Genomic DNA, 25,189 nt, shown 5'->3' with positions numbered 1-25,189 from the left:
ATTACTAAGCTTGAATTTAATATAGTTCCCCAGGTTGTCTACACTCATTTTTCTTTTGCAAATGACAAATGTTAGGTGACAAGATGAACTGGAATTTCAGATAGTAGAGTTCCTGAGTAGAGCAAGTACCTACATTTTGCTTGCAAAATACACAGTAAGATGATGTCAGAATACAAAGAGCTACAGTCAAAATCTCCTACTAAACTTTTGGCATCGTGAGGCAAAATAGGTGAATGAAAGAGCTCTCTATCCCTTTCCTTTTTTCTCACTTTATGAAGAAGAATAATGGAGTCCAAGTTTATTTGAGGTCAGCCTACTTATTTCCTGAAAATGTACTGTGCTGAAAATACGTGCAATTACATTTTCTCTGTCTCTTTTATTATCCTTCTTTGTCATTACAATCGTCTGCGCAGATGTTTCTCTTCCATACCTGCTTCCATTGTAATATTCAGAAATAAAGCAATACATTTTAAATATGAAACTCTTTCAGATTACAATAGTTAGGTGGGTAGACATGTAGCATCATCTGCAGAATAGTATAAATGCGAAGAAGATTTTCTCTTGGCAAAATATGAGAGCCTTTGGGGGGACTCTGAGATTTTCATAGACACATTTCACATTTTCAAAAGTAAAAATCTGAGGGAAAAATTGTTTTTTCATATTGAGTGCATAATATTAGCAATGCCTTTGTTGAAATTTAAATAGCTAACCATTTAGCTAAAGTGCCTATTTTTTATTCATGGTATACCAGCCCAAGAATAGGCTGGCCAGTATTATCATCTTTAGTGTCTTGGGTGCAGCTAAATTATTTAAATACTTGAAGTGGGGTCCAGAAAGATAGTATCACAGGTAAATCGCTTGCCATGAAGAAGACTGACCCTGGCTCAATCCCTTGTACCCCATGTGGTCCCCCAAACCTGCCAGGAGTGATCCTTGAGTGTAGCGCTGCCTGAGTAAGCCCTGAGCATGGCTAGTGTGGCATAAAGTAAAACAAATAAGTAAAGAAAAACAAAAGGAAGCGTTTGAAGTAAAATGGTTTTATTAATGGAGGCTACTAATTCTAAGAATATGAAATTCTTCAGAGAGACACAGAGAGAGTAGAAAGGCCCCAAGCAAAGGAAACCCATTGCTCCAAGGGACACGGGCAACCCCAGTATGGCATACAATAAAGCAAAGCAAAAAACACATACTGAAGACCAGGAAATGGGTGACCCCAGAGTGCCCGGTTTAATTTTTAATTGTGAATTCCATTTCTCATAATAAACAGACTGCGGGGGACACTTGAGGAACTTAAACCCAGGCAAGGAAAGTTGTAACCAAAGACATCCCAGGAGTATTTTTTTCTGCTACATACTATGTGAAGAAAATCAATATTACATTAAGAGGAGTTAAATCTTTACACTGCAGGAAAGCACTTCCCTTGTCCATTTAATTAATGACGAGTTCAATAAAACAGCAGCTCTCTAGAGTGTTACCGCAAAGCCTTGAAAGATGAGCATTCTAACTCATAATGTCTTGGTATCCCATTTGCTTTTAAGTGATGAATTTAAACACTTTTGTTTTTTCATATTGAGTGCATAATATTAGCAATACCTTTGTTGAAATTTAAATAGCTAACCATTTAGCTAAAGTGCCTATTTTTTATTCATGGTATACCAGCCCAAGAATAGGCTGGCCAGTATTATCATCTTTAGTGTCTTGGGTGCAGCTAAATTAAATGGTTGCTGTTGCTATTCAATGTCTCTGCTATACTATCTGCCTGGAGAAATGTACTCATTGAGCAGTCAGACCAAAGGAAAAATAGATAAATATAAAAATGACACAAGTGTATTGTGCCATATTGTGCCATATTCAAACATTTTGTAGAGGAAAAGTTAAAGTAATTATTAAAAATATGTCTTTTAAATTATTGTTCAATTCAGTATTTTTTTCTTTTAAAGTCAACCACAGTGTAATGCCCGAATCTTACTACAATGAGACATTTCCTAAATGCAGCAGCAGCTCTATTTTGACTTTAAAGTTGCCTATAAAATGGAAATGCATCTAAAACTAAAACTCTTTTTTTTTTTTTGGTCATATAAAACTTAGTGATTTTTTTTCCTAATCAGATTATCTCTCACATTTTATTCAACTATTATTAAAAGTATAGAGATTAGGAAGAATAGTCCTAGAGTCCTAGTATCTTTCCTTCTCCAGGAAGTATTTCCACAGTGAAATAGCCTTAAGTCTGCGCTTCCTTGTAACTGATGGTGGTCGCCATACTGGATTCCATTCATATAGCAACAGCGGCCTCTAGAGGCCATCAGGATGAATAGATGTTCCTTTCAAAGAACTGGCATGATTTAATTGTAACAAAAATTGTCCATTTTCTAAAAGAAACCAAAAATGTTATGCATGACCGCTATTCAAACTCAAACCAGATTCACCCAGTTCAGAGGACTCTTAAAACACTGATCAGGATGTCACACTTGACTCACTAGCCCAGATTTTATCTTCACTTTTCATTCTTTGGACCTAATTCTTTCCTGGGAATCCTTAGCTCCTTTACATGGACGAGGAAAGTCACTTCACATAGTGTTTCTGATACAAACTGTGATGCTGGTGGGCCCCTGCTCGAGGTGACTTATGTGACTTATCCCACCACTGGATTTCTCAGGGAGGCATAGACTCAGGCTGGAGCAAGACATTTCTGTTTGTAGGGAAGGAAAATCAGACCCAAGCCTTCTGGGTCCTTGTTTTTCTCTCAGAAAAGAATTTCATGAAAACATGAGCAGTGAACTATAACATTTTATTTGAAGAGTATTTTTGTTTAAGGACAGAGAAGGAGAGAAAGAAAGGGAGCGGGAATAACACACTCAAGAGAGAACGTGGGCTTCTCCAAAGGCAGAGAGAGCTTTTAGTACACAGCTCAGGAGGGAAGATGAGGGGGACACATGTGCTCGGGCACCACATGAGCTTGGCCATGACACATGGGGACAAGAAACACATGGACTCAGGCAGCATTTGCACGCACTTCCTTTGTTCAAGTTACTTTCTACAGTGTTTTTCCTAAGCTGCCCTATGTGGGGCTTTCTACCTAGGTTAGAGTCTGTTGCTTGGGCGATTGCCAAGGGAGTAGAGTTGGGAGTGGTTGATGGTCTTCTTTGAAATCTTTTCTCTTTTGCCTTTGTTCCTGCTGGAGCTTCTCTCAGAGGGGGGATCCACCCTTCTCTGGGTCTGCTGGTGCCAGTAAGGTCTTATCATGACTTAATTTCTGTGTCCGCAAAGTGGGTTCTGACAGCCTTAAGGCTAAAGGGCTATTACTTCCTAGGAATCCCTTGCCTTGGTAGCCCTTTCCTTGGTTTGTAAAGTCTCTATCACTCTCATGATTAGGCTAAGCATACCTGGGTATCAGTACTAATCTCTCTAACTCATGACTCATAATCCCAAAATAATGCCAGAAGGAAAAATCTCTTCAGATTCCCATAGGGTCACATAGTTAAAGGGATTAGAGTGAAGAATTCATTGATGCACCATTATTTTGTCTATAAAACTGGGGCGCGCTAAGCTCTTTATATCTATCTATGTATCTGTATGTATGGTTCTATGTGTACTTATATATCACATTAGTTAGCCCTCTTTTACAACAAAGAGCAAAGTCTTGGAAAATTTGAATAAATTAAACACATTACTATAAAATGGCAGTGTCATGCTTTAAATCCAAGTCTCCCCAATCCTGCCTTGCTTTTATCATGACCCAAATTCTTTTTCATTTGTTTTTCTTTTGGTGGTGGTCAGGGGACCATATGGGATGCTGGGAATCGAACCCTGGTAGGCCACGTGCAAGGAAAACGCCCTACCCGCTGTGCTATCGCTCCAGTCCCATGATCCTAATTCTTATACTGTTCTGTGCTATGTCTGTATCTTACTGTGTATGAACAAAAATATGAGCTAAATGATTTGAAAAGTATTTTAGACCCACTAAAGATTACAGCTGGCACTAGTTTTTTTTTCTAGTAATCATTACACAAATCCATTTTGTATATGCTTGAGTAATTCAGGAATTAGCTAATTTGACATATGCTAAATTAATGGTAAGTCTACAAGAACAGAAAATGTTTATTGTCAACAGTATTATTTCACTTTCAAAGTTGATTATTTCACGGATTAGCTTTGGGATTACATTTACATTGTAAACTACCATTGAACTACAAGAAGTGATACTGCTTTAGATTCTAAATTGTTTTTAGTTTCTAAAAACAATATTTTGCAAAATAATCTACGTTTTCTTATGTTTGTAACTCTGTGGTCATTTTTTGAATAATTAAGTTTTGGGATCCTAGGGTGAATGCAGAATCATCTGCAATCACGTGGGCATTGTATATTGATCATCATGCTGTGCATATACTTAGCCCCAAGCCCTATGAATATACTTTTTTGATTCTTGTTTTGTTCTGGCTCTTGTGTTTCTTTTCCTTGCTTCAAGCATTCTTTTTATATCCCACTTGCTTATTTGCTCTTCCTTAAAATGTTGTGTCTCCTAATAGCCACAGATGTTTTTCTTAATTATTCTATTTTAATCCTGAGGTCTCTGTGGGTCTTGCCTTACAGATGTGTGGGTGTAGCATTGGAAGGATGTGCTTTAATACTTACTTGGCTGATCTGTCTTGTTAGCTCATGTTTGAGTCCTGTTTCCTTATCTTGCATTCCCAGTGCAGGCTGCCATAGTGGAAACCGTATTTATTCATCACCATTTTGTCTTTATTGCAGAACCTTGATGCTCTACACGATCATCTTGCGACTATCTATCCAGGCATGCGGGCACCCTCCTTTAGGTGCACTGATGCAGAAAAGGGAAAAGGACTCATTCTGCACTATTACTCGGAGCGGGAAGGACTTCAGGATATTGTCATTGGAATCATTAAGACGGTAGCTCAGCAAATCCATGGCACTGAAATAGACATGAAGGTAACGCTCTTGATCAAAGATACTTCTTGACACAGATGACATATGGAATCTTAAAAATGACACACTTCAATTTACCTTTAGTTCTTTTACTGCTGGTACACCTCAAGAGAGGTATATTTGGGCTATCATAGTAACAACACAAGCAATCTTCTGCATTTGGAATTGAAATTGTATTTGGAATTTATATAAGACAATGTTTTCCCTGTGACAGCAAATTTTTCTTTCAAATGATGGATTTCTTAAAGAGAAATGAAATTTACTTTGCCTTCTGGTAAGCACATATCAGAAAATGATATGACATCCCTGCCTGAACTGTGCCCTTCAGAATAGAAAACTCACACACTGATATGTGACTAGTAAAAATCTGAAATATCATAAAATTGAATATTATTTTATACTGACCCACAGTTATTTATTATTTACTTTTCTGTGCATGAGTTAGAATAGTTCATGTTGTTAGCTTGAAGAGTTCTGTTATTGCTGTTGTTACTTAGGGAAGGAATACAAGTCTCATATTTTGAAATTATGTCGCCAAATGGTTTTTGGTATATTGTGTCTACTCTTGTTTTTGACTTTAATTTATCTAAGCACAGCAAAAACACTTAATTCAGGATAACTCATGGCAATTGAGGGGCTGAAGAGTAGAATGCTATGGTCATTCAAGTTATTGACTTTGGGGTTGACAGAATAAGCACACTAAATAATATTGACATTTTTACTCAATTGTATGGTCTCTAACATACACAATCCCGAATTTGTTTTATGACTTTCTTACATTCAAATGTTCTGATACAGGTTTCTGAAATATCTTCATCTTATAATTGACTTCTACATTTATTGTCAAAGCTATTGTTTATATTTTATGAACTAGGTCAGAACCACCAGTATAACCACATTAAAAATTTTGTGTCTTGGGGCTGGAGCAATGGTACAGCAGGTAGGGCATTGGCTTGGCCTATAGCAGATCCCCAGCCTCCCGTACTGTCCCCCAAGCCTGCCAGGAGTGATTTTTAAGTCCAGAGTCAGGACACACAGCAAGGTGTGACCCAACCCTTCTCCTTCACACAAAAAAAACTTTAACATTATGCTTTGTCAGGAAGTGGTATGCCACAGAGATTAAAAATATCAGAAAAGCTTAATCAAAGCCAGATTCATCAAAGCCAAAGTATAGAATTTAGAACTTACTGTATCAGGGACACATGTAATTCAGTCCTTTTAGCTAAAATGGAAATGGAGTAGAACATTACAATTAAAACCAAATTGCAAGGTTGATTTTTTTTTCTTATGGGTCATTAGGAAAGAAATCTCACAGAGCATAATTTTCTGATCATAAGTAATTACACTAATTTTTAAGTAGAGTAGTAGATTACCATGACAAGTACAGTAGTAAGAGCCTAATTGTGCCCTGAAAGTTTTCTGAGAGAATATATACAATGGCATCCCATTAGCTGTGACTCTTCTGAAATCTGAGAATACAGTGCAGTGAAGTAATAAAGAAAATAAAAAGGAAGGTGAACCCCATTTTTACTTCCTTATGCTAAGAGTGAAGAAAAAGATCTAACTCTGTCATTTGCTGTAGTTGAAATAGACTTTTCCTGTCTAAGTGCATGCATTACTTACTGTTACTGCAATCAAGAGAACAAACATTTGCTATACCCTAAAATATATTTCAATCACTTATTAAGGTTTTTCCTTTTCATAATTGCTATTCGTTCCATAGGATGAATTCTTAGAGTTGAGGTGAAATCAAAGAAGATGCACTTTTTTTATTTTTTAAGTTATTTGTTTATTTAGTTTCATCGTATTGAATCACCATGAGATACAGTTACAAGCTTTCATGTTTGAGTTACAGTCACACAATGATCAAACATCCATCCCTGCACCAGTGCACATTCCCACCACCAATATCCCCAGTATACCCCCCTTTCCCACCCTCCCACTGCCTCCATGGCAGATAATATTCCCCATACTCTGTCTCAACTTTGGACATTATGGTTTGTAATACAGATACTGAGTGGATAAGATGCACTTTTTAAAGGGATTTTTAAAACATGTGATCAATCTACCTTTCAGAAAGATTAAATCAATCTACCTGCCCAGTAGTGTCATCTGAGTTGACTGTTTCCTACATGATTTAGTATATATACTCTGAGATGCTTGCCTATTAATTATAAACATCATAAATATTTATGATTAATAATGTCATTGCATGTATTTTCAGATGTGTATCTCTATATTTTAGTCTCATCCTATTTGCAAATCATTTTACTCGAGTGAAATAGCACAGTTTTGTATGGTTTATAGGTTCCTAATGCACAATTTTCATGACAGAGGGCACTGAACCCATCAGGAAAAGAAGGTTGTCAATGAGTCCTTCTCATTCTCCCTAACAAACCAGAAGCGCTCCTGAGAATTGACATCAACTTTTCAGTTTTGTTGTACAGAATTATTCAATAGATATAAACTTTATAAATCAATGTCCAGAAACAGAATTGTATTTTGGATATACGTAGTGTTTGCACAATTAAAATTATCTAAAAAAAAAACCCTCTGAAAGCAATTCTCCAAATGAGTGCCTTAGATATTCACGTATCTTCATTCAGATGAAAGGCAGATAATTAACACCAGTTTTCCCGCTGATATCTAGGTTATTCAGCAGAGAAATGAAGAATGTGATCATACGCAGTTTTTAATTGAAGAAAAAGAATCCAAAGAGGAGGATTTTTATGAGGATCTTGACAGATTTGAAGAAAACGGTACCCAGGAATCACGGATCAGCCCATACACTTTCTGCAAAGCTTTTCCTTTTCACATCATTTTTGATCGGAACTTAGTGATCACCCAGTGTGGTAATGCTATCTACCGAGTGCTCCCTCAGGTAATGGGACTTCCTGGGGGCTAAGATGCAACTGTGAAACAGGCCATTTATCGTTCCTCCCTCTGTTTTTTATAAGATGCCATGAACTGCATACCTGTGCATAGTTTAAATGTTTCACTGTGAACTGTGTCTTTGAGTGGACTGTAACTTTTCCTTAGATTTGTTTTCTATTGTTATTACTTATAATGCCAGTGGGGAAATTATATGTAAGTGACATATTTGTTTTAATAACAAAATGTAGAACAGGTAGCAATCTGCTGTCACTCGTCACTTATGTATTCATTCATTGAATCATAGTCATTGGACATCTACAGAAACTAACTTCCAAGGAAGACATTGTTTGTTTTGTTTTGACAGTAAATATTATAAATATTCTTTTGTCTCCTCTATCTTTTGCTTGAGGTCCTGAACCCAAGGCCGTAATTCTTCAAGGTCTATGCTCTACCATCAAGCTCCAGCCCCAGCCATAACTTTTGGAGTTGTGCAGGACATTTGTCTAGAAATGTCTTGATACCTTTTGCTTGTAGTTAAGAAGACATGATTCATTTCAGTGAGATATGATGTAAAATATTAATTCTTGAAACAAAATAGAGTGTAGCCTTGCCTCTCTGATTATATAATTTTCAGTTCATCAGTACATTTCTTAGCCTCTCTTTGCCCATTTTCCTTTTGTTTTAACATTAGAATAGAAAGGACATGAAGAAGATTTAATCAAATGCCTGACCTATTTTGAGTAGTTAGTAACTGTAACTTATTATTTATTATTATTATTATTGTCTCTTGGTAAATATTGAATTTTGATACCTTGTGCCATATTTTAAAGGACATTTTTCATTTTATAAAACAACTTTTATTTAGTTTATTTGTAGTGTTATAATAGAATATTAACAAATCTTGATAAATGTTATATTTTATGTCTATAAATTTATTCAGTGCCTTTTTAACAGCAGAGTTGCATAGCTCAGAAGTAGTCCAGGGGCCAGAGAGATGATACAGCTAGTAGGGCACATGCCCTGCATGCAGCTGACCTGGGTTCAGTCCCTGAGCACTGCCAGGAGTAATTCCTGAGTACGAAAACCAGGAGCAACACCTGAGCATTATAGGGTTTGTCTCAAAGGTCAAAAAACGGAAAAAGATCAGTCCATAATTAGAGTATCTTCTTTGTTTGTTTGTTTTGTTTTGTTGTGTGATATCTTTTATACATAATTATGTTTTCTACTTTTAAATATTGCTGAGTTATTTAAAGTAACAATTGGTATCAGATTATTAAAATCATTTGATTACTTAAATGTCCTACTTGCTTTGATCTATCTTTCAGCTCCAGCCTGGGAATTGCAGTCTTTTGTCTGTTTTCTCTCTGGTCCGGCCTCATATTGACATCAGTTTCCACGGGATCCTTTCCCACATAAATACTGTTTTTGTATTAAGAAGCAAGGTAATCCAAGAAGAGGGAAAATTAACTAGAGCCGCATCCTATGAGTAGAGAATGTATAGAAACCATTGCCAAAGCCAGTTTGACTTCAAAAGTGATGCTAATGATTTTGGGCTTTAAAGGAAGTGGGGCTTTTGTCAGCTGATCAGAATGAACAAGAATAAGTTTTGACAAAGCATTGCTGAGACAGATCAATGTTCTATAATGAAACCAACTCTATATAACTACAGTATCCTACTTTATAAATCAGGAAAAAACCTGATAAATATTTTTTAAACTTTACCTGAAGCCAGTGATTTTGCAGTTTGTCTGTCGTCTTTGGTATTCTTTTTGTGTGAAAATAGGCTTAAAACATCACTCACTGATAATTTAAACAGTGGCCATATCGTATAGTTTCTCAAACCCGGGGACATACAGAGCAAACTCTTATATATATATATATATATATATATATATATATATATATAATCCTTATTGTCATCCCTACACATGTAGGTATGATTGTAGGTATATATTGTAGATATGTGTAGGTATATATCTTACCTACACATACTTTATATGATTGTAATTAAATATTTTCTGCTGCTCCAAGAATGGGGTGAGGGGCAGAGATTTTTGGTTTATTCTTGAATAGAAGCTGATATTGCATGTTGTAGCTATAAGGAAAAATAAGAAATAAAATGTTGATGTTTTAAATAAATATGTGAACAGTACAACCATTGCTGTCTTTCTACTAGGTTTAAGAGAAAATAGTCAGTTCACTCTTCTGTGGTATTTTCAGATACTATTTTAAAAATGAAGAGGTAGCTTATATAACAGCAGGCAGAATTCTGGTGGAATGCTATCTTCTGTTGTAACTAGAGCACATATTTTGTGTGTGGCTTTATCTCTTGATGGTGGGATATAGGGTCTGTGTGTTCTTTTATTGAATTATCTGGTAGGTAGGAATACAGATACTGATTAATGGATATGTCTTTCCTTTTTAAGGAAGGATTGTTGGATGTTGAAAAATTAGAATGTGAGGATGAATTAACTGGGACAGAGATCAGCTGCTTACGTCTCAAGGGTCAAATGATCTATTTACCTGAAGCAGACAGCATACTTTTCCTCTGTTCTCCAAGGTAATACTTTCCGTATTAATTACTACAGATATAAGTGTTTGATATTTGCTAATAAGATGATGCAATAACATTGAATTTAACAGTATGTCATCTTCTGAAATATAATTAGATTTCATGATCCTTGCTATGTATCTTTCTATAAAGAAGATTATTTCACTTAATAGTAAACTCGAAAGAAATTATGGCCCCTATTTTATTTACATGGTTTAATCAATGTGCTGAGTATTTTTGCCACTGGATCACTGGAAAACTAATTTGCATTTCATTATTTTTGTACCTTTGTATCTTCCAAAGACATACCATATAAAAATAATTTATTCCATGAGGGTGTTCATAAGATATGAAAAATCCATAGGCACCAAAAAATTAATGTTCTGATTATTCCTGAATTTGATTAATTTTACAGTTAAATATTTAGAATCTATTTAAACTATTAGATATAAGTCTGTGTAAATTATGTTACTTGAACTAAGCATCAGACTGGAGCAATAGCACAGTGGATAGGGCATTTGCCTTGCTCAAGGCCAACCCGGGTTCGATTCCTCTGTCCCTCTCGAAGAGCCTGGCAAGCAACCGAGAGTATCCCACCTGCATGGCAATGCCTGGCAAGCTCCCCATGGCGTATCTGATATGCCAAAAACAGTAACAATAAATCTCACAATGGAGATGTTACTGGTGCCCGCTCGAACAAATTGATAAACAATGGGACAACAGTGCTACAGAACTAAGCATCAGAGGCAAATGAAACTGTATGCTGGTGTTTTCTCTGGTTTCCAAGTATTTCCCTAAAAGACATTTGGAAATTGAAAATAATAAATGCATATCAGTTCTCCTCAGATGACTGTGCAACTTATTCCATGACACTTCTTTTGTATTTATAATTGGTATATCCAAAAGATTTTCTTATTATTTAGTAACACAGTTAAGAAAAGCATATTGTGGTGGGTGATCAGCTGAATGCCAAAAAAAAAAAAAAAACTACATTGATCCCTGTTCATTTATCCTGCTTCAAATTTTCAAAAATTCTAGGCCTGGATACATGGTAGGGGAGATAAAGCACTTGCCTTGCATGTGACTGCTTCGGCTGGTGCCATATATGGTGCCATATGTGGTGCCATATATGGTCCTTAAAGTACTGCCAGTGGTTCCTCCTGAACACGGAAGTAGGAATAAGCCTCGAAGACTGCCAGGTTTTAGTTCAATCCCCCCCACCATTCCCAACTTCAAAACCTCTTAACTTTTGAACACCCTCTTTAAGATACTAATATAATTTTGTTTTGGTTGGGGACAACACCTGCAGGTTCACAGGGCTTCTGGCTCTGTGTTCAGGGATCAATCCTGGCAGGACTCAGGAGACCATATGGGTTGCTGGGGATTGAACCTGGGTTGGCCACATGCAAGGCAAGTTCCCTGCCAATGTACCATCACTCCAGTTCTTTATTAATAGAATGCTAAGGCTACATAAGACTAGTGCTGAGTTCCATATATAATTTTAATCAAAAGCTATAGAACATGAGGAGATATAAACTATACATTTTGTATTAATAACACATTGATTGAACTATATCTGCTATCAATAAGTATTTTTCCTGGCCCTTTTCCAACTTCTTTAGTAAAATGATATCTTATCAGCAATAACATCTTCTGTGAGTGCAGAAAACATTTTCTTTATAAAAAGGCAGAAAACTTATAGTCTGTTAATTACCACCTGTATGAATTGATCTGTTTTTGGATCAGTAACAATAATGGGTTTCATTCCCTTGACCCTGATAGAGCCTCCAATATGGCAGTGTTGGGAAAGATGAGTAAGGAGAGGCTGCTAAAATCTCAGGGCTGGGGCAAATGGAGACGTTACTGGTGCCCACTCAAGTAAATTGATGAAGAACGGGGTGACAGTGCTACAGTGATACAGGAATTGATCACAAAGTGACATTCAAATTGTCATATGGAATTTGCTCATGTGTATAAAATACTTGTGCTCATATAAGTGAATTTGGATGAACTAAAAACACTTAAATTGTAAAAGATAATTCCAAGATAATTGTTTATATTTGTTTAAAATAATAACGTATTTTAGAACAATAAGACTTACATTTATTTCTCTCTTTTCTTGAAGCACTTTTAACCATGACTTTCCGCTTTAAGATTATAATCATTTTTGGCTTATGAGAAAGTTTTTGCATACCATTTAATAGATGATTTGGCTTCTTTCCGGAGAAATCTATTTTCTGCAAGTGAACTTTAAATTGCATGTATACATCTTAACAAAAATGTATAGAGACTTATTTTCTAGTGAACTCATTGCTCATTTCATTTTTCTAGTTTGGCCTGCTCATTTTTTTTACTTTGTTTATGAGTGTTTCTGATAAAGATATATTGTAAGTATATTGAAAATTTATTGTGCTAAAATTTTTAAATAATGTCCCATTGTAATTATTTCGTTTTAGAGAAACAATAGCTGTACAGGGCCAGAGAGTTAATAAGGCAGGTGAGAACTTGCCTTCTAAATAGCCCCAACTAGGGTTCAATCCCAGGTACCACATATGTTCTCTGGAGTCCCACCAGGAATGATCCCTGAGAACAAAGCACGGAGTAATTTAGAGAAAAGAGAGAAATAAACCCTGAGCATCACTTGTTGTACCCCCCCCCAAAAAAAAAACCAAACGCCAGAAAGGCAATTACTGTAAATATCTAGAAATAAATGTTTTACATTTAAAGAATTTAAACCAATAATGTAACCTTCTGGAATTCTAGTACATTTTTTAAAGCCCATTCACTTTTAGGCCAGAGACATTGCTCGGTAAGTTGGAACACCTGCCTTGCGGTCTTGTGAGTGTGTGATCCTGGACTCAGGTTCTCCATCCTCTGTCTCATATGTGCTGAGTGCGCAGCTGGTAGATTTGCTCTTTCAGCCTGGCTGTCCTACTGTTTGTGCCCCTGGTACCACTGAGAATAGAGGGAAAAGAGGAAAAGCAAAGAAATAAAATACACCACATTTTTAGCAGCAACAAAAAAAAGGGTCAATTTTTTAACTTCAGACACTATTTTTTTAATTAATCAAGAAACACAATTATGTTGTCCAAAATATGACATGATACAAATGAGAACCAGAAGATCAGCACATAAAATAGACAGTCAAAAATTGATCAAGATGACTCATAACTATGGTTATAAATTTTTAATAATGTCCCACAAAGGGAAAATTTTAAGTTCAAGCATAAAATCTGCAAGATAATATTTAGTTCCCCCAAAGAGCCATCCTTTTCCCTGTTAATAATAATAAAGACAACATTTTTTTCTCATATGATGAAGAAATTGTTTGATAAAAATAAGTCATAGCCTTGTGTTTAATACCCAAGTGGGTTTCATACTGGCAGTTTTCTACATTCATTTTTATAAGTTGGTGAGATTTTTTTTTTAAAGAAAATGAACAATTTGGCTAAAATGCATTTCAACTTCACTAAAATCAGATCATGTTTTTCTGTGTGCTTTATTTTTTTCCTCAATTTTATTTTTTGGGAAATGTTGGGGCACACTCAGCAGAGCTCGGGGTCAGTCCTGGCAGGGCGCTGGGGACCACAGACAGTGCTAGGAACAAACCAGTGTTGGCTACATACGAGACAAGGGCCTTCATACCTCTGCAAGGTTTGTTAAGGACTGCATGGAGGCCATTGAATGAAATAGTGACATTCCTAGAATCTAAGATCACTTTGCCCCCAGCATGGAAGATAAGACTTATGGCCCACCTGGTGACAGGAAGCCACCAGGCTGCATTCCATGCTTCCTTATATCCATACCCTACAGATATCAGGCCAGACCAAGCACATCAGTTCCATGGTTCCTTGTTCCTTTATCGCCTCTTCCTGCCCAAGACAAATTAAAAGCCCCCTTGGTCTCTCCCAGCACATGGCTCTATTCCAGCCTCACCCAAGGTTCACAAAGTTCCACCAGGGAGGGCACCCTAATAAACTTCTCCTATTTCCTTCACTTTATTCATCTCTGTTCCTTGGCCTGCGCCGGACATGGTTCCCAAATCTATCAGCCTCTACTATCATCTTTAGTCCTCGGTCAGCAATTTGGACGTTAGCAGATGACAGGATGATGCTCTGGGTTAGCGTTGTCCTGGAGCTCAGGGAAGACCTGACTTTTGCCTTGTTTCACCATATAACAGTGTGATGAATCTGGACGATTTGACAAGGAGAGGTTTGTACCTCAGTGACATCCCTCTGCATGATGCCACTCGAGACCTCGTTCTTCTGGGAGAACAGTTCCGCGAGGAATACAAACTCACCCAGGAATTGGAAATCCTCACAGACCGACTGCAGCTCACATTACGAGCTCTGGAAGATGAGAAGAAAAAGACTGACACGTAAGACAGTCCTTTTGTGATAAAATCTATTGTTTGTCTCTGGATGAGGAATAAAAATTGGAAAATAACTGGTAAGGTCACATCAAAGATACTTTGCTTAAACAAGTACACAGTATGTATATTATGTATAGCCTTGTTTGTGTCAAAACAAAATTAATCGAAAGCACTAAATTACTGACTTTCATAGAAGATTTCTACTTCTACCCAGGATCTAATTTTTTTAGCTAAAATTTTATTTATTTTCAGTGTCTCCTTTATTTTTCTTATTGAATCACCATGAGAGATACAGTTACAAAGCTGTTCATGACTGGGTTTCAGTCATACAATTCCCAACACCCATCCTTCCACCAGTGTACATTTCCCACCATCAATGTCCCCATTTTCCCTCCCACGCCTACCAATGGCAGGCACTTTCCTTCTTGAAACACAAAAGAAAACATAAGCAAAACCCTCATGACATTGAAACTAAAGGCATCGTCAAAGATGAAACACCACTGACCAAGCAAGTGAAAGCGAAGATAAACAAATGGGACTACATTAAGCTAAGAAGCTTCTGCACTCAAAAGAAACAGTGATCAAGACACAAAGACAGCTCACAGATTGGGAAAAATTACCGGATACTCATCTAATAAGGGGTTAATACCCAGGAACTATTTTTATTTTATGTTTGGCTTTGGGGTCACAGTCAGCTGTACTTAGGGCTTGCTCCTGGCTCTGCATTCAGAGATCACTTCTCATGGGGCTTGGGGAACCATATGGAATGTCATGGATTGAACCCAGGTAGGCTGCATTCAAGGCAAGCACACCCCTACCCACTGTACTATCTGTCTAGCCCCTGTACCTATTTTTAATGTTCTTATAATAGAAAGTATTCTCATTAGGAATTGCACCGATCTGACTTTCTTCCACAAGAACTGCTTCACTCTACTTGAAAGCCGAAAATATTAGTAACAACACAGCTTTCTATATTTTTCTTCCTCTCATAGAAGCGTAGTTGCCCACAGAATGATAGGACTCCTAATGAACATGTCAGTTAACCAGCCATTAAGAACATGAGTGAGATATAGAATATCATTTTAAATGACTATCTTCATCAGTAGATTCTTAATTTTCTTGCATTTATACTTTGCATGCTTCAGCTGAAATCTACATTTGTTTCCTGTAAGACCACTTTATTCTCTTCTTGGCCTTAAATTGACCCCTTTTTCTATTTAAGGTGTTTAGTAAAATTAAGAAAGAGAATCACTGAAAATCCTCTCATATCTTAAAAAACAACTCAAAATATTTTTACTTTATTGCTATTTGAAACCAAGTGGCTCATGAAAAAAATAACATTTTATGAACCTTGCAAAAGAATGCTTAGAACTAACGTTCATCCATAGATGGGTTGTAAATATGTGCAAATTTTACAAATTTGCAGCATTCAGCTGTGATTGCTAGAAAAATCTGATGTTAGAAAATCATTTGGCATTCTTTATTCTTAGCTGTATGTTTTCTAGCTAATTAAATGTAAACAATTTATTATTAGTTTTCTTTAAATCTAAGTGTTCCTATATTCACCTTAATTATTCAAATGTTTTATTAAAGATTGCTGAAGGTAACATGTCCCAGTGATAAAGTGCATGCTGGAGACCTTCCATTCCATCACCTGCACCTCAGGGCAAGAAAATATTGAAAACAAAAGACTGGGAAGATTCCACTTAAATATCTGGAATCTGCCCTCTGGCTACTGAAGAAAAAAAGGTTCTGAGTTCCTCAGGCTCTCTGGTTTCTGCTCCTGTCCCTGTAACCCCCTGAACTTGCATCCAGGGCTGCTTTCCCCACTGGTTCCTGCAGTATGATCCCCGATATCATTGTAGTTCTACAGATGTTGACTATAGACATAATCTTACTTAGGTTAGACAGGTTCTGCCTATGTTATTAATTTCTTCCATGAAGGATAGGGCTATGAATGAGCTGGCTGATTTGATATTACTTTACAACACATGAGAAAGGTTATTTCTGAGAAACAAATATGTTTCTAGTTTGTGCTAGTTAATGCAATCCTTGAAGTGCCAGTAAAGACACCTCTTATAGAGTTAATATCATAAACTATATTAAATTAATATCTAAAAGTAGAGCTAGATATCAGGGCTACCAAAGAAGAACTTTGATTTCCCATTGTCAGCCCTTTATTTTGTTTGCTTGGCTTATTTTTGGAAAAGTTTTGACCTTGGAATATTTTAGGTGGTTAAATAGTACACATGATTTATGTCCTTACATATAAATATGACTTATATTTGATGCAAACTTTAAAGCATCCAGGAAGTCCGAGTCTGTTCAATGTAAATGACATTGCTCTTCTAAAATTGGATGGAGGCAGTGATGCTTTCCCCAGCATGTCTTAGCATGGCTTTTTCTCCAAATCACTCAACAGGTTGCTCTACTCTGTCCTTCCTCCCTCTGTGGCCAACGAACTGAGACATAAGCGCCCTGTGCCTGCCAAAAGATATGACAATGTCACCATCCTCTTCAGTGGCATTGTGGGATTCAATGCTTTCTGTAGCAAACATGCGTCGGGAGAAGGAGCCATGAAGATTGTCAACCTTCTCAATGATCTCTACACCAGATTTGACACACTGACTGATTCCCGGAAAAATCCATTCGTTTATAAGGCAAGTCCCCATGAGAGTCTCTGATTACAGTGTGATTTAGATCAAATTCTTGGGGCCTCACCCCTAAAGTCACACCCTTCATAATGTTCCCACTCTGGCCTTGATCACCTTGTATAGAGTAACTATTTATCTTTACTACTTAACTCTTTTTATAAAACATTCTCTTTCTTGTCACCCAAGAGAATGGAGAGATAATTGCCTTGTGAAAATGAAGAAGCTAGCAGCTTTTATATGCTCACATTAATAAGATTGTGCAGGTTATTTATCACACATAGTTTAAATATCCCATTGGTTTTAGCGCCCTGGAAGAGACTTTTTTCGTACCAAGTTATATAGAGGCTTTGTGTGGTGACATTAAAAAGTAGGAGAATGGGACAGTGACAGAATTGTTTGTAGGTGATTCTAACCTAAAGCAAACACTTAAGGGTACTTATGCCCTTTGCTTCAGTCAGAAACAAATAGAACATGGGAAAATTAAAATGAGTAGGTTAGTGCTTCATCAAGGCAAGTATGTTAAGGATACAATTCCCAGGCACCTGGAGAATAGATGTGCCACAGATACTATTTATTTTGTATTTTTTTTTTTGCAATGACAGTGTTACACTTGGTGATCACCTCATATAAATAAATAGTTGACAGCTGTGATAGATCACTCAACTACCTTGGCTCTTGTGTTATCAAACCATCACTGTCTTAGGAAAAATTTGCTTAGAATTTGTTCTTCTGAATCATGAGGGTATCTGAGGAAAGAAGTGAGAATTTATTAGAGGAAAGCCAAGCTGTATCACATAGACCTATAACCAGAGATAGCTGTTAAAATAATTAAAATAACTCCAACAATTCATCTTGTTGGAAGTTGAATGTAGTAGAAAAATTAAAGACACTGGAGTGGAAAGTTTAAAATTAAAATTATTGATAGCATAGGGAAAATATTCTTGGTATTTGTGTAGCAAAAGAAAAAACGTCTTTTTACTAACCATTGAACATCTGTTTCAATGAACATGTCTGTGGTAGGTGGAGACTGTTGGTGATAAGTACATGACAGTGAGTGGTTTACCAGAACCATGCATCCACCATGCTCGATCCATTTGCCACCTGGCCTTGGATATGATGGAAATTGCTGGCCAAGTTCAAGTTGATGGAGAATCTGTTCAGGTTAGTAAAAAAAAATTAAGAAGTTATTATGGTAGACATCATAGTCTTTATAGAACACGAATGCATATTCTTGGCCAAGAAATTACTAATTATGTACAAGGAAGACCATCTTGATAGCTAACATTCTGATAATATATTGCACCCATGTACCCATGTTATTAATTTTATTTATAGAAATGGGATATATGTTCACCAGCTTGAAATCATTTAGTCTGTCACATAGACTGGAAGCCATAAGGATAAACTAAAACCACCTGTTCATTCTCCTTAGTACTGTTGGTTTTGGAGGTGAAGGAAGTGTTTCACAAGCGAAGCTCTGGGAACCTAGGCCCTGTGATAGTCAGTCCATCAGCCAGATAGCTCAGTGCTTAGGCTGGGTGCTGCAGTGTTGTTCAGACAAAGCAGCTGGAGACCACCGGCAACTCCTGATAGTGCTCTGGGGCCTCCAACCCTACACCTGTGGATCTGGGGGCATTGGGGCCCCTGGTGCCAGGGATTGAACTCCATCCTTGCACAGATAAAGCCCATGCCATCACCCCATTGTCTCTAAGCTATTTCCCTGACCGTCTCTGGTTACTTTTTAGAAATCTTTCTCACGTGTCTCACACAAGTTGCTAGAGTCACATCTATTAAATCTTAAAACTGTAGAAGGTTTCTTTTGGAAAACAGATTTTTCTCATTTCAGGGTTTGGGTTTTGTCTGTTTTATACTTGTTTTATACTCTAGAGGATTTTTAGGATTTTTTTTTTGTGCTGATAACTGTTCATCATCCTGTAATTAAAAGTAATCAGCAGTGAGTGTGTCTGGGAACGAAGTTGTTGCAACAGAGCTCTGCTTTCTGCAGATAACAATAGGGATCCACACTGGAGAGGTCGTGACCGGGGTCATTGGCCAGAGGATGCCTCGTTACTGTCTTTTTGGCAATACTGTCAACCTCACAAGCAGAACGGAAACCACTGGAGAGAAGGGGAAAATAAATGTGTCTGAATATACATACAGGTAAGAGAACGTCTTGGTATTTGCAAATTTACAAGAACAAAAAATGTTCTTTTTGTGACTTAACTCGCTGATGTTGCTAGCTGTGACCGTTGTCACCTAAGGGTGTCTTTAATTCTACTTGAAATGGCTCTAGGTCCTCTGTGGAACTCCTGCTGGATAACCATGACAATCTGGGCTTACCTTTGAATGCCACTTTCTTTCTGTCTTGATCTACAGCTTTGATCTTGTTGCTTTTCCCACACCTCTCACCTTTCTACTCATGCCCTGCCTCCATAGGTGTCTCATGACCCCAGAAAACGCTGATCCTCAATTCCACTTGGAGCACAGAGGCCCAGTGTCCATGAAGGGCAAAAAGGAGCCAATGCAAGTTTGGTTTCTCTCCAGAAAAAATACAGAATCAGAGGTATGACTAATCGGCATAATTCTTTTTTTTTTCCCTTAGTGTAAATATGGGAGCATATTCACAGAAAATGTTTCCTCTAGACAGAATTCTTGCTTAAGACCATAAACTTTTAAGTCAGGTAGCAAAATTGTGACCCATGTATATGCCACATTGAGCAGTTAACACGGCTCAGGAAAAATGCTATGGTGACCAGCTTTTGGCCTGCAGTGAAATTAAAACCCCAGGTCCCCCAGGGAGAAGACGTGCTTTGGATCTAGTTCTTTCCCAGGAATTCAGCTCAAAGGGGGATATTGTAAAAGAACCTTCTGGCTTTTGCTCATCCAGCCCCCAGGTCTCCTAACATCACCTTCAGGGCCTAGTCAGGGTTGGGCTAAGGAAAGTTCTTCTTTGTTTGTTTGTTTGGGGTCAGTGATGCTCAGGGCTTACTCCTCTTTGCTCAGGGATTAATCCTGATGGTGCACAAGGACCTTTTGTGGTTCTGAGGATCATAGCAATTTTGCTACATCTAAAAAAAAATAAAATAAAAAAAAAAGCTGCGTACCTGCTATTCTCTCTCTCCTGCTATCAGAGGGTGGTGGGACAGGGGTGTACCTTGATAGTGAAAAGTCAGATCTTTGAAGGCCTCTCCAGCGAGTGACTCGTGATCTTTGGGATTCATAGTCCTCCCACAGACAGGAGCTAGTATCATCCAGAGTTGACGTGGTTCTGTAAGGAAGTTGGTACTCTGGTTGAAAGGATGGCAGGCGTCCTGCCATGGTGAACATTAGAACTGGGCCTCACCCCTTGACTCAGCGTGGGACTGGGCACGGGACCTCCTGCCCAACTATTTCCCACCCAGCCTGCTGCCTCAGAAGCAAGTCTGTTGCTTTGTTCCCAGGCTGTCATTGGTCCTTTGGAGGTGGTGAGATTACTTGATTACATTTTTTTCCCCTCTATGTATACAGTGCCTGAAACTGCTTTTAAGTATATAACAAGTTCCCAAAAGAATGAAATACCAAGTTTTAAAATATTTATCTTAAACCTCCTCCAGCTGTTTTTCTTTCAAATCATTTACTTATGGGGATGGCATGCCTGCTCATTTTCTTTGGAACCACTAAGTTATCTCCAGTATGGCTATTGGGTGGTCCCAACTCACCCAGAATTGCGCTGGGGATGACTAGGAACACCAGAGAGAGGATGCACAGAGAATATATCCTTTAGGAAAAGTCCCAAGGAGTTCTGGGAGCCTTATTATTGTTACACATCAGATCTGTATCTCCCACTATTTTCAAAGGAAACACAGCAGGATGATAACTGAGCCTCGGATGGTCGGATGAAGAGGACGGAGGATTACTGCTAACACAGACCAGCAGAGGAGAAGGTTGCCTGTGGAGTCTGATTGTTTGCTTTGTCCTTTTCAGTTATCCTTGGCCTTTCTCCTAGGTATATCTTTTACTATTCACTATTTAACTTTATCTCTGCTTCCAATTATTTTTCAGGTTTTTCTATATTCTGACGTTTGGCTTTAGAGGTGAATGATGTGAGCTTTATGTGTCTTAACATCCACTACAAGCCCCACCTAAATGGTGATTTGCAAGTAGTGGGCACCCAATAAATATTTGTTGAATTTATTAAAATGAAACTGAGCAGTCTTTGGCCAACTGGCTAGCTAACCATGGTTTGCCAATTCTGTTTAGTGTTCCCTATATATGTATATTTTCATGACGATAGCCTATATCGAAGTTTCTATTGTGTTGGTTGGCATAAATCATTGTAGAAATCATTTTATAAAGGAGTGAATTCTTAGATTTAGGGGAAATGTGATTTATTTTCAGACTTTCCAAATAAGAATAAATAGACCAGGCTAAGAAAATAGTGACTATTTTGAAGTATGCTTCTTTCCCTTTGGTAATATAGAATATACTTTTCTGTTACTAAAATGTTCGGTTGTTCATTCAAATCCTATGGCAATTGTGATTCCTCCAAAATGCTATCTTTTGTATGTTATCCCTGCATTAAATCTCCCTAGCCACACACAGCTGTGATGGAAACCTTGAGCTGGTGATGCATTACCTTGGGATGAATGTGGGGTTCTTACCACATCCTCAAGTAAGGAGAAAAGCACTGCTTTTCTGGGATCTGCCTGATGGTCAGAGCCATCTTCAGCCTTTTACTCCCGGAATTAAACTTTGTCTTAGTTGAGAAGCACATGACTCCATCTAGAGCTTCCAGCTAAGAAATATTAATTTATATTGACATAGAATGCTTTCTGATTGGGCTAATAATTGACCCGTTGTTCTTTAATGTCTCCAAAAATATATGAATGTCTATCTTTTTAAAATAGAGTGCAACTACTTTTGTGTAAAAAAATGCTTGTCTTTATATTTAGTATTTCATATCAGCACATCAATATATGTATAAATGTTCCATGTTAATGTGTAAAAGAATTGGCAATAAATTATTTTTTCCACTTGTCTCTAGGAAGTTTGTTCATGTCAATAAAAATGATTGTGACATTGTTATGACTTTATTCATCCCATTTATAAATGCATTTTATAACTTAATCTTATATATTTTAAATTAATTTGATGTCATGCTTTAATTTTGATGATCAACTTGAATGGTCTTCTTCAGTAGGTATTTTTATATTTCTCTAAGATTATTTTCCTTCAGTATCTCGCCCACACAGCAAAGCCTGGCAAGTCCCTATAGTATATTCGATATGCCAAACACAGTAACAAGTCTCACAGTGGAATGTTATTGGGCCCGCTCGAGCAAATCAATGAACAATGGGAGGACAGTGACAGTTATCAACAAAGTGATGGGAATTAGATTAGATCTAGAGGAGAGATAGATGGATCATAGACCTGGTATAGTTCACAATCTTCTAGGAATGAACTGTACCTATACATATAACTAATATGTATAGTTCTCAGTATGGAAAAATATGTTTAAGATAGAAGAAAACTTAAAGAATGAAAAAAGGAGGACCCGAAGCAATAGTACAGCGGGTAGGGCGTTTGCCTTGCAAGTGGTTGACCTAGGTTCCATCCCTGGCATTCCATATGGTCCTCCCAGCACCGCCAGAAGTAATTCCTGAGTGCAGAGCCAGAAGTAACCCTGAGCATCGCCTGGTGTGATCAAAAAAAAAAAAGAATGATAAAGGAGAGGACAAAGAAAGGAAAGGCACAGAGACCACCACAGAGAATTTCTATGATGGTAGAGTTCTGAGACCTTCACTGGTGCTCAGAATCTGCTCCTGCCTGAGCAACCAGTACTTTCAGTTTCTCTCCTGTTCAGTCTTCACACACAAAATCGCACTTGTGGCATTGACCAGATGTGGCTTAAGAATCTTTAATTAACTTCCAAATTCAATGAATATAAATAATCCTTGTCTCTGTTACCTTGACTTTGTGAACTTTTTCTTAATTTTTTTTCTCTTTCTGTGTAACTATTTCCCAACATTTTAATTTAACATTTAACATTTAACATTTCCCAACATTTAATTCACATTTTAAAAAATAATAGTAGAAAATTCTTGTCTTGTATTTACAGTGTTGCTACTGCTCACCCACCACCAGAACATTAGGCTCCCTCTACTGTTGGTCCAAGGCAGCACCTCCACCCTCTCTTTCCTCTGTCTGACCCTCACCTGCAGTACCCACCCACCGACACACACACACACACACACACACACACACACTCAGATCGCAGTTCTGTAGACCATATCTCAGAGATTTTTCCGCCAACATTACCTAATCCCTTGCTAATTTTTTTATACTCCATAAGTGAGTGATTTAATTTATGCTTCTTTTGTCTGAATCACTTAGAATAACTTCCTCCAAGAAGTTGCTGTGAACAGCATGATTTTGATCATTTCACATAGCTGAGTAATATTACAAATATTCCATTCTGTAGATATACCAGACTTTTTTCATCCACTCATCAGTTGTTGGGTATGCCTTCCCCCCACCCCCCCATGTTGCTTGTTGTAAATAATTCTGCAAAAAACATATGGGTATAGGATGTCCTTTGGGGTTAATATTTTTATGTTTTTTTCCCCAAAATTCTTTTATAAAGACTACACCGTTCCTTTCAATGTTAGGTCCGGCAGTGTGGTACAACCAGTTATTGTTTAGTGTCGGGGGGGGGGGGGGGAGCACACCGAAAGCTGCTCTGAGGGAACTGTGTGGTGTTTGGAATATCTGGCTCACTCACACTAAGCATGTGCTCTTTCATTCACACTATCGTCATGGCCTTCCCAGCATTTTTGGTAAAAATTTCGAAGCATAAGAAAATAAGCCTTTGTACAGCTCTACATCACTATACTTATTCTGCAACTTATTCTGAAGCTACAAAACTCTACTATAGTCCCCACAAAAACTTTTACATTCATTTTCTAGATTTCTGTATTCTGCTGAAATATTTTTGAGCTATAATACAGTTAATATAGAATTATTCTTTGAAGTGTATTCTTCAATACTTACAAGTTTGTACAACTATTGAAAGCTGGATTATTTTTATTGCCTATAAGTATTAATATGTTTTCCCAATTTACTACTTTCTGCAGCCTCTCCCAACTCTATTTCTAAGGATTTGCTTGTTTTGAATTGTTGATATAGATGGAATCTTTTAAGGGTGGTCTTTTATGTGGTTTCTTCCACTTGCTATGTTTTCAGAATCATAAATCTTGTATCAAATATCAATCAATATTTCATTACCGATAGTGGCTGAAAATAGCTTATTTTATGGATAGTATATATTATATCATATACACTGTATATATTATACTTAATATAGTATATATAATATTATAATTATATTTAATATACTATATAACATTATATAGTATATTATATATAATGTATAGTACAGAAAGATAGTAAGTGGGTGAGGCTTCCTTGTATATGGCCATCCGTGACTCAAGTTCCAGCTCCACATATGATCCCAGGAGCAATGTTAAGAATTGCTCATGGTAAGTGGTAAGAAGAGCAGTGTCAAGTGTGACTCCTGAGTACACCTAGGTGGGTCCAAAAACAAAACCAATAAAACTGTTTCGATTTAAATTTTTTTAGCTCTAGAGTCATTTAGTGTTGAGTTCTTACATATTTTTATTAGTTATGTATGGTGCCCTGAGCATTGTCAGGAGAAACTCCTGAGCACCGAGCCAGGAATAGCCCCTGAGAACTACAGGTTATGCCACCCCTCACCTCCCAAATAAAACACTGCTAATAAAATTTGTGCCTGAAGGT

At 37.3% G+C, this 25,189-nt stretch overlaps 1 protein-coding gene across 1 annotated transcript in view; it reads left to right on the top strand.

Moving 5' to 3' along the window:
- GUCY1B1 (guanylate cyclase 1 soluble subunit beta 1) overlaps window positions 1-22,413 on the top strand; it is a 49,593-nt gene extending 27,180 nt beyond the window's left edge. Inside the window, exons 5-14 of the mRNA XM_056119077.1 lie at window positions 4,750-4,947; window positions 7,595-7,825; window positions 9,144-9,260; window positions 10,245-10,378; window positions 14,550-14,747; window positions 17,164-17,401; window positions 18,416-18,556; window positions 19,401-19,555; window positions 19,832-19,958; window positions 21,232-22,413. Coding sequence (XP_055975052.1) covers window positions 4,750-4,947; window positions 7,595-7,825; window positions 9,144-9,260; window positions 10,245-10,378; window positions 14,550-14,747; window positions 17,164-17,401; window positions 18,416-18,556; window positions 19,401-19,555; window positions 19,832-19,958; window positions 21,232-21,255 — 1,563 coding nt within the window. The 3' untranslated portion in view covers window positions 21,256-22,413. The remainder of the gene's footprint in view (window positions 1-4,749; window positions 4,948-7,594; window positions 7,826-9,143; window positions 9,261-10,244; window positions 10,379-14,549; window positions 14,748-17,163; window positions 17,402-18,415; window positions 18,557-19,400; window positions 19,556-19,831; window positions 19,959-21,231) is intronic.
- The last annotated feature ends 2,776 nt before the right edge of the window (window positions 22,414-25,189 follow it).

Source organism: Sorex fumeus, unplaced genomic scaffold (assembly GCF_029834395.1).
Source record: "Sorex fumeus unplaced genomic scaffold, SorFum_2.1 ptg000039l, whole genome shotgun sequence".
NCBI classification, from domain to species: domain Eukaryota; kingdom Metazoa; phylum Chordata; class Mammalia; order Eulipotyphla; family Soricidae; genus Sorex; species Sorex fumeus.
The sequence above is the reverse complement of the archived record's forward strand: the minus strand, read 5'-3'. Positions and strand labels throughout refer to the sequence as shown.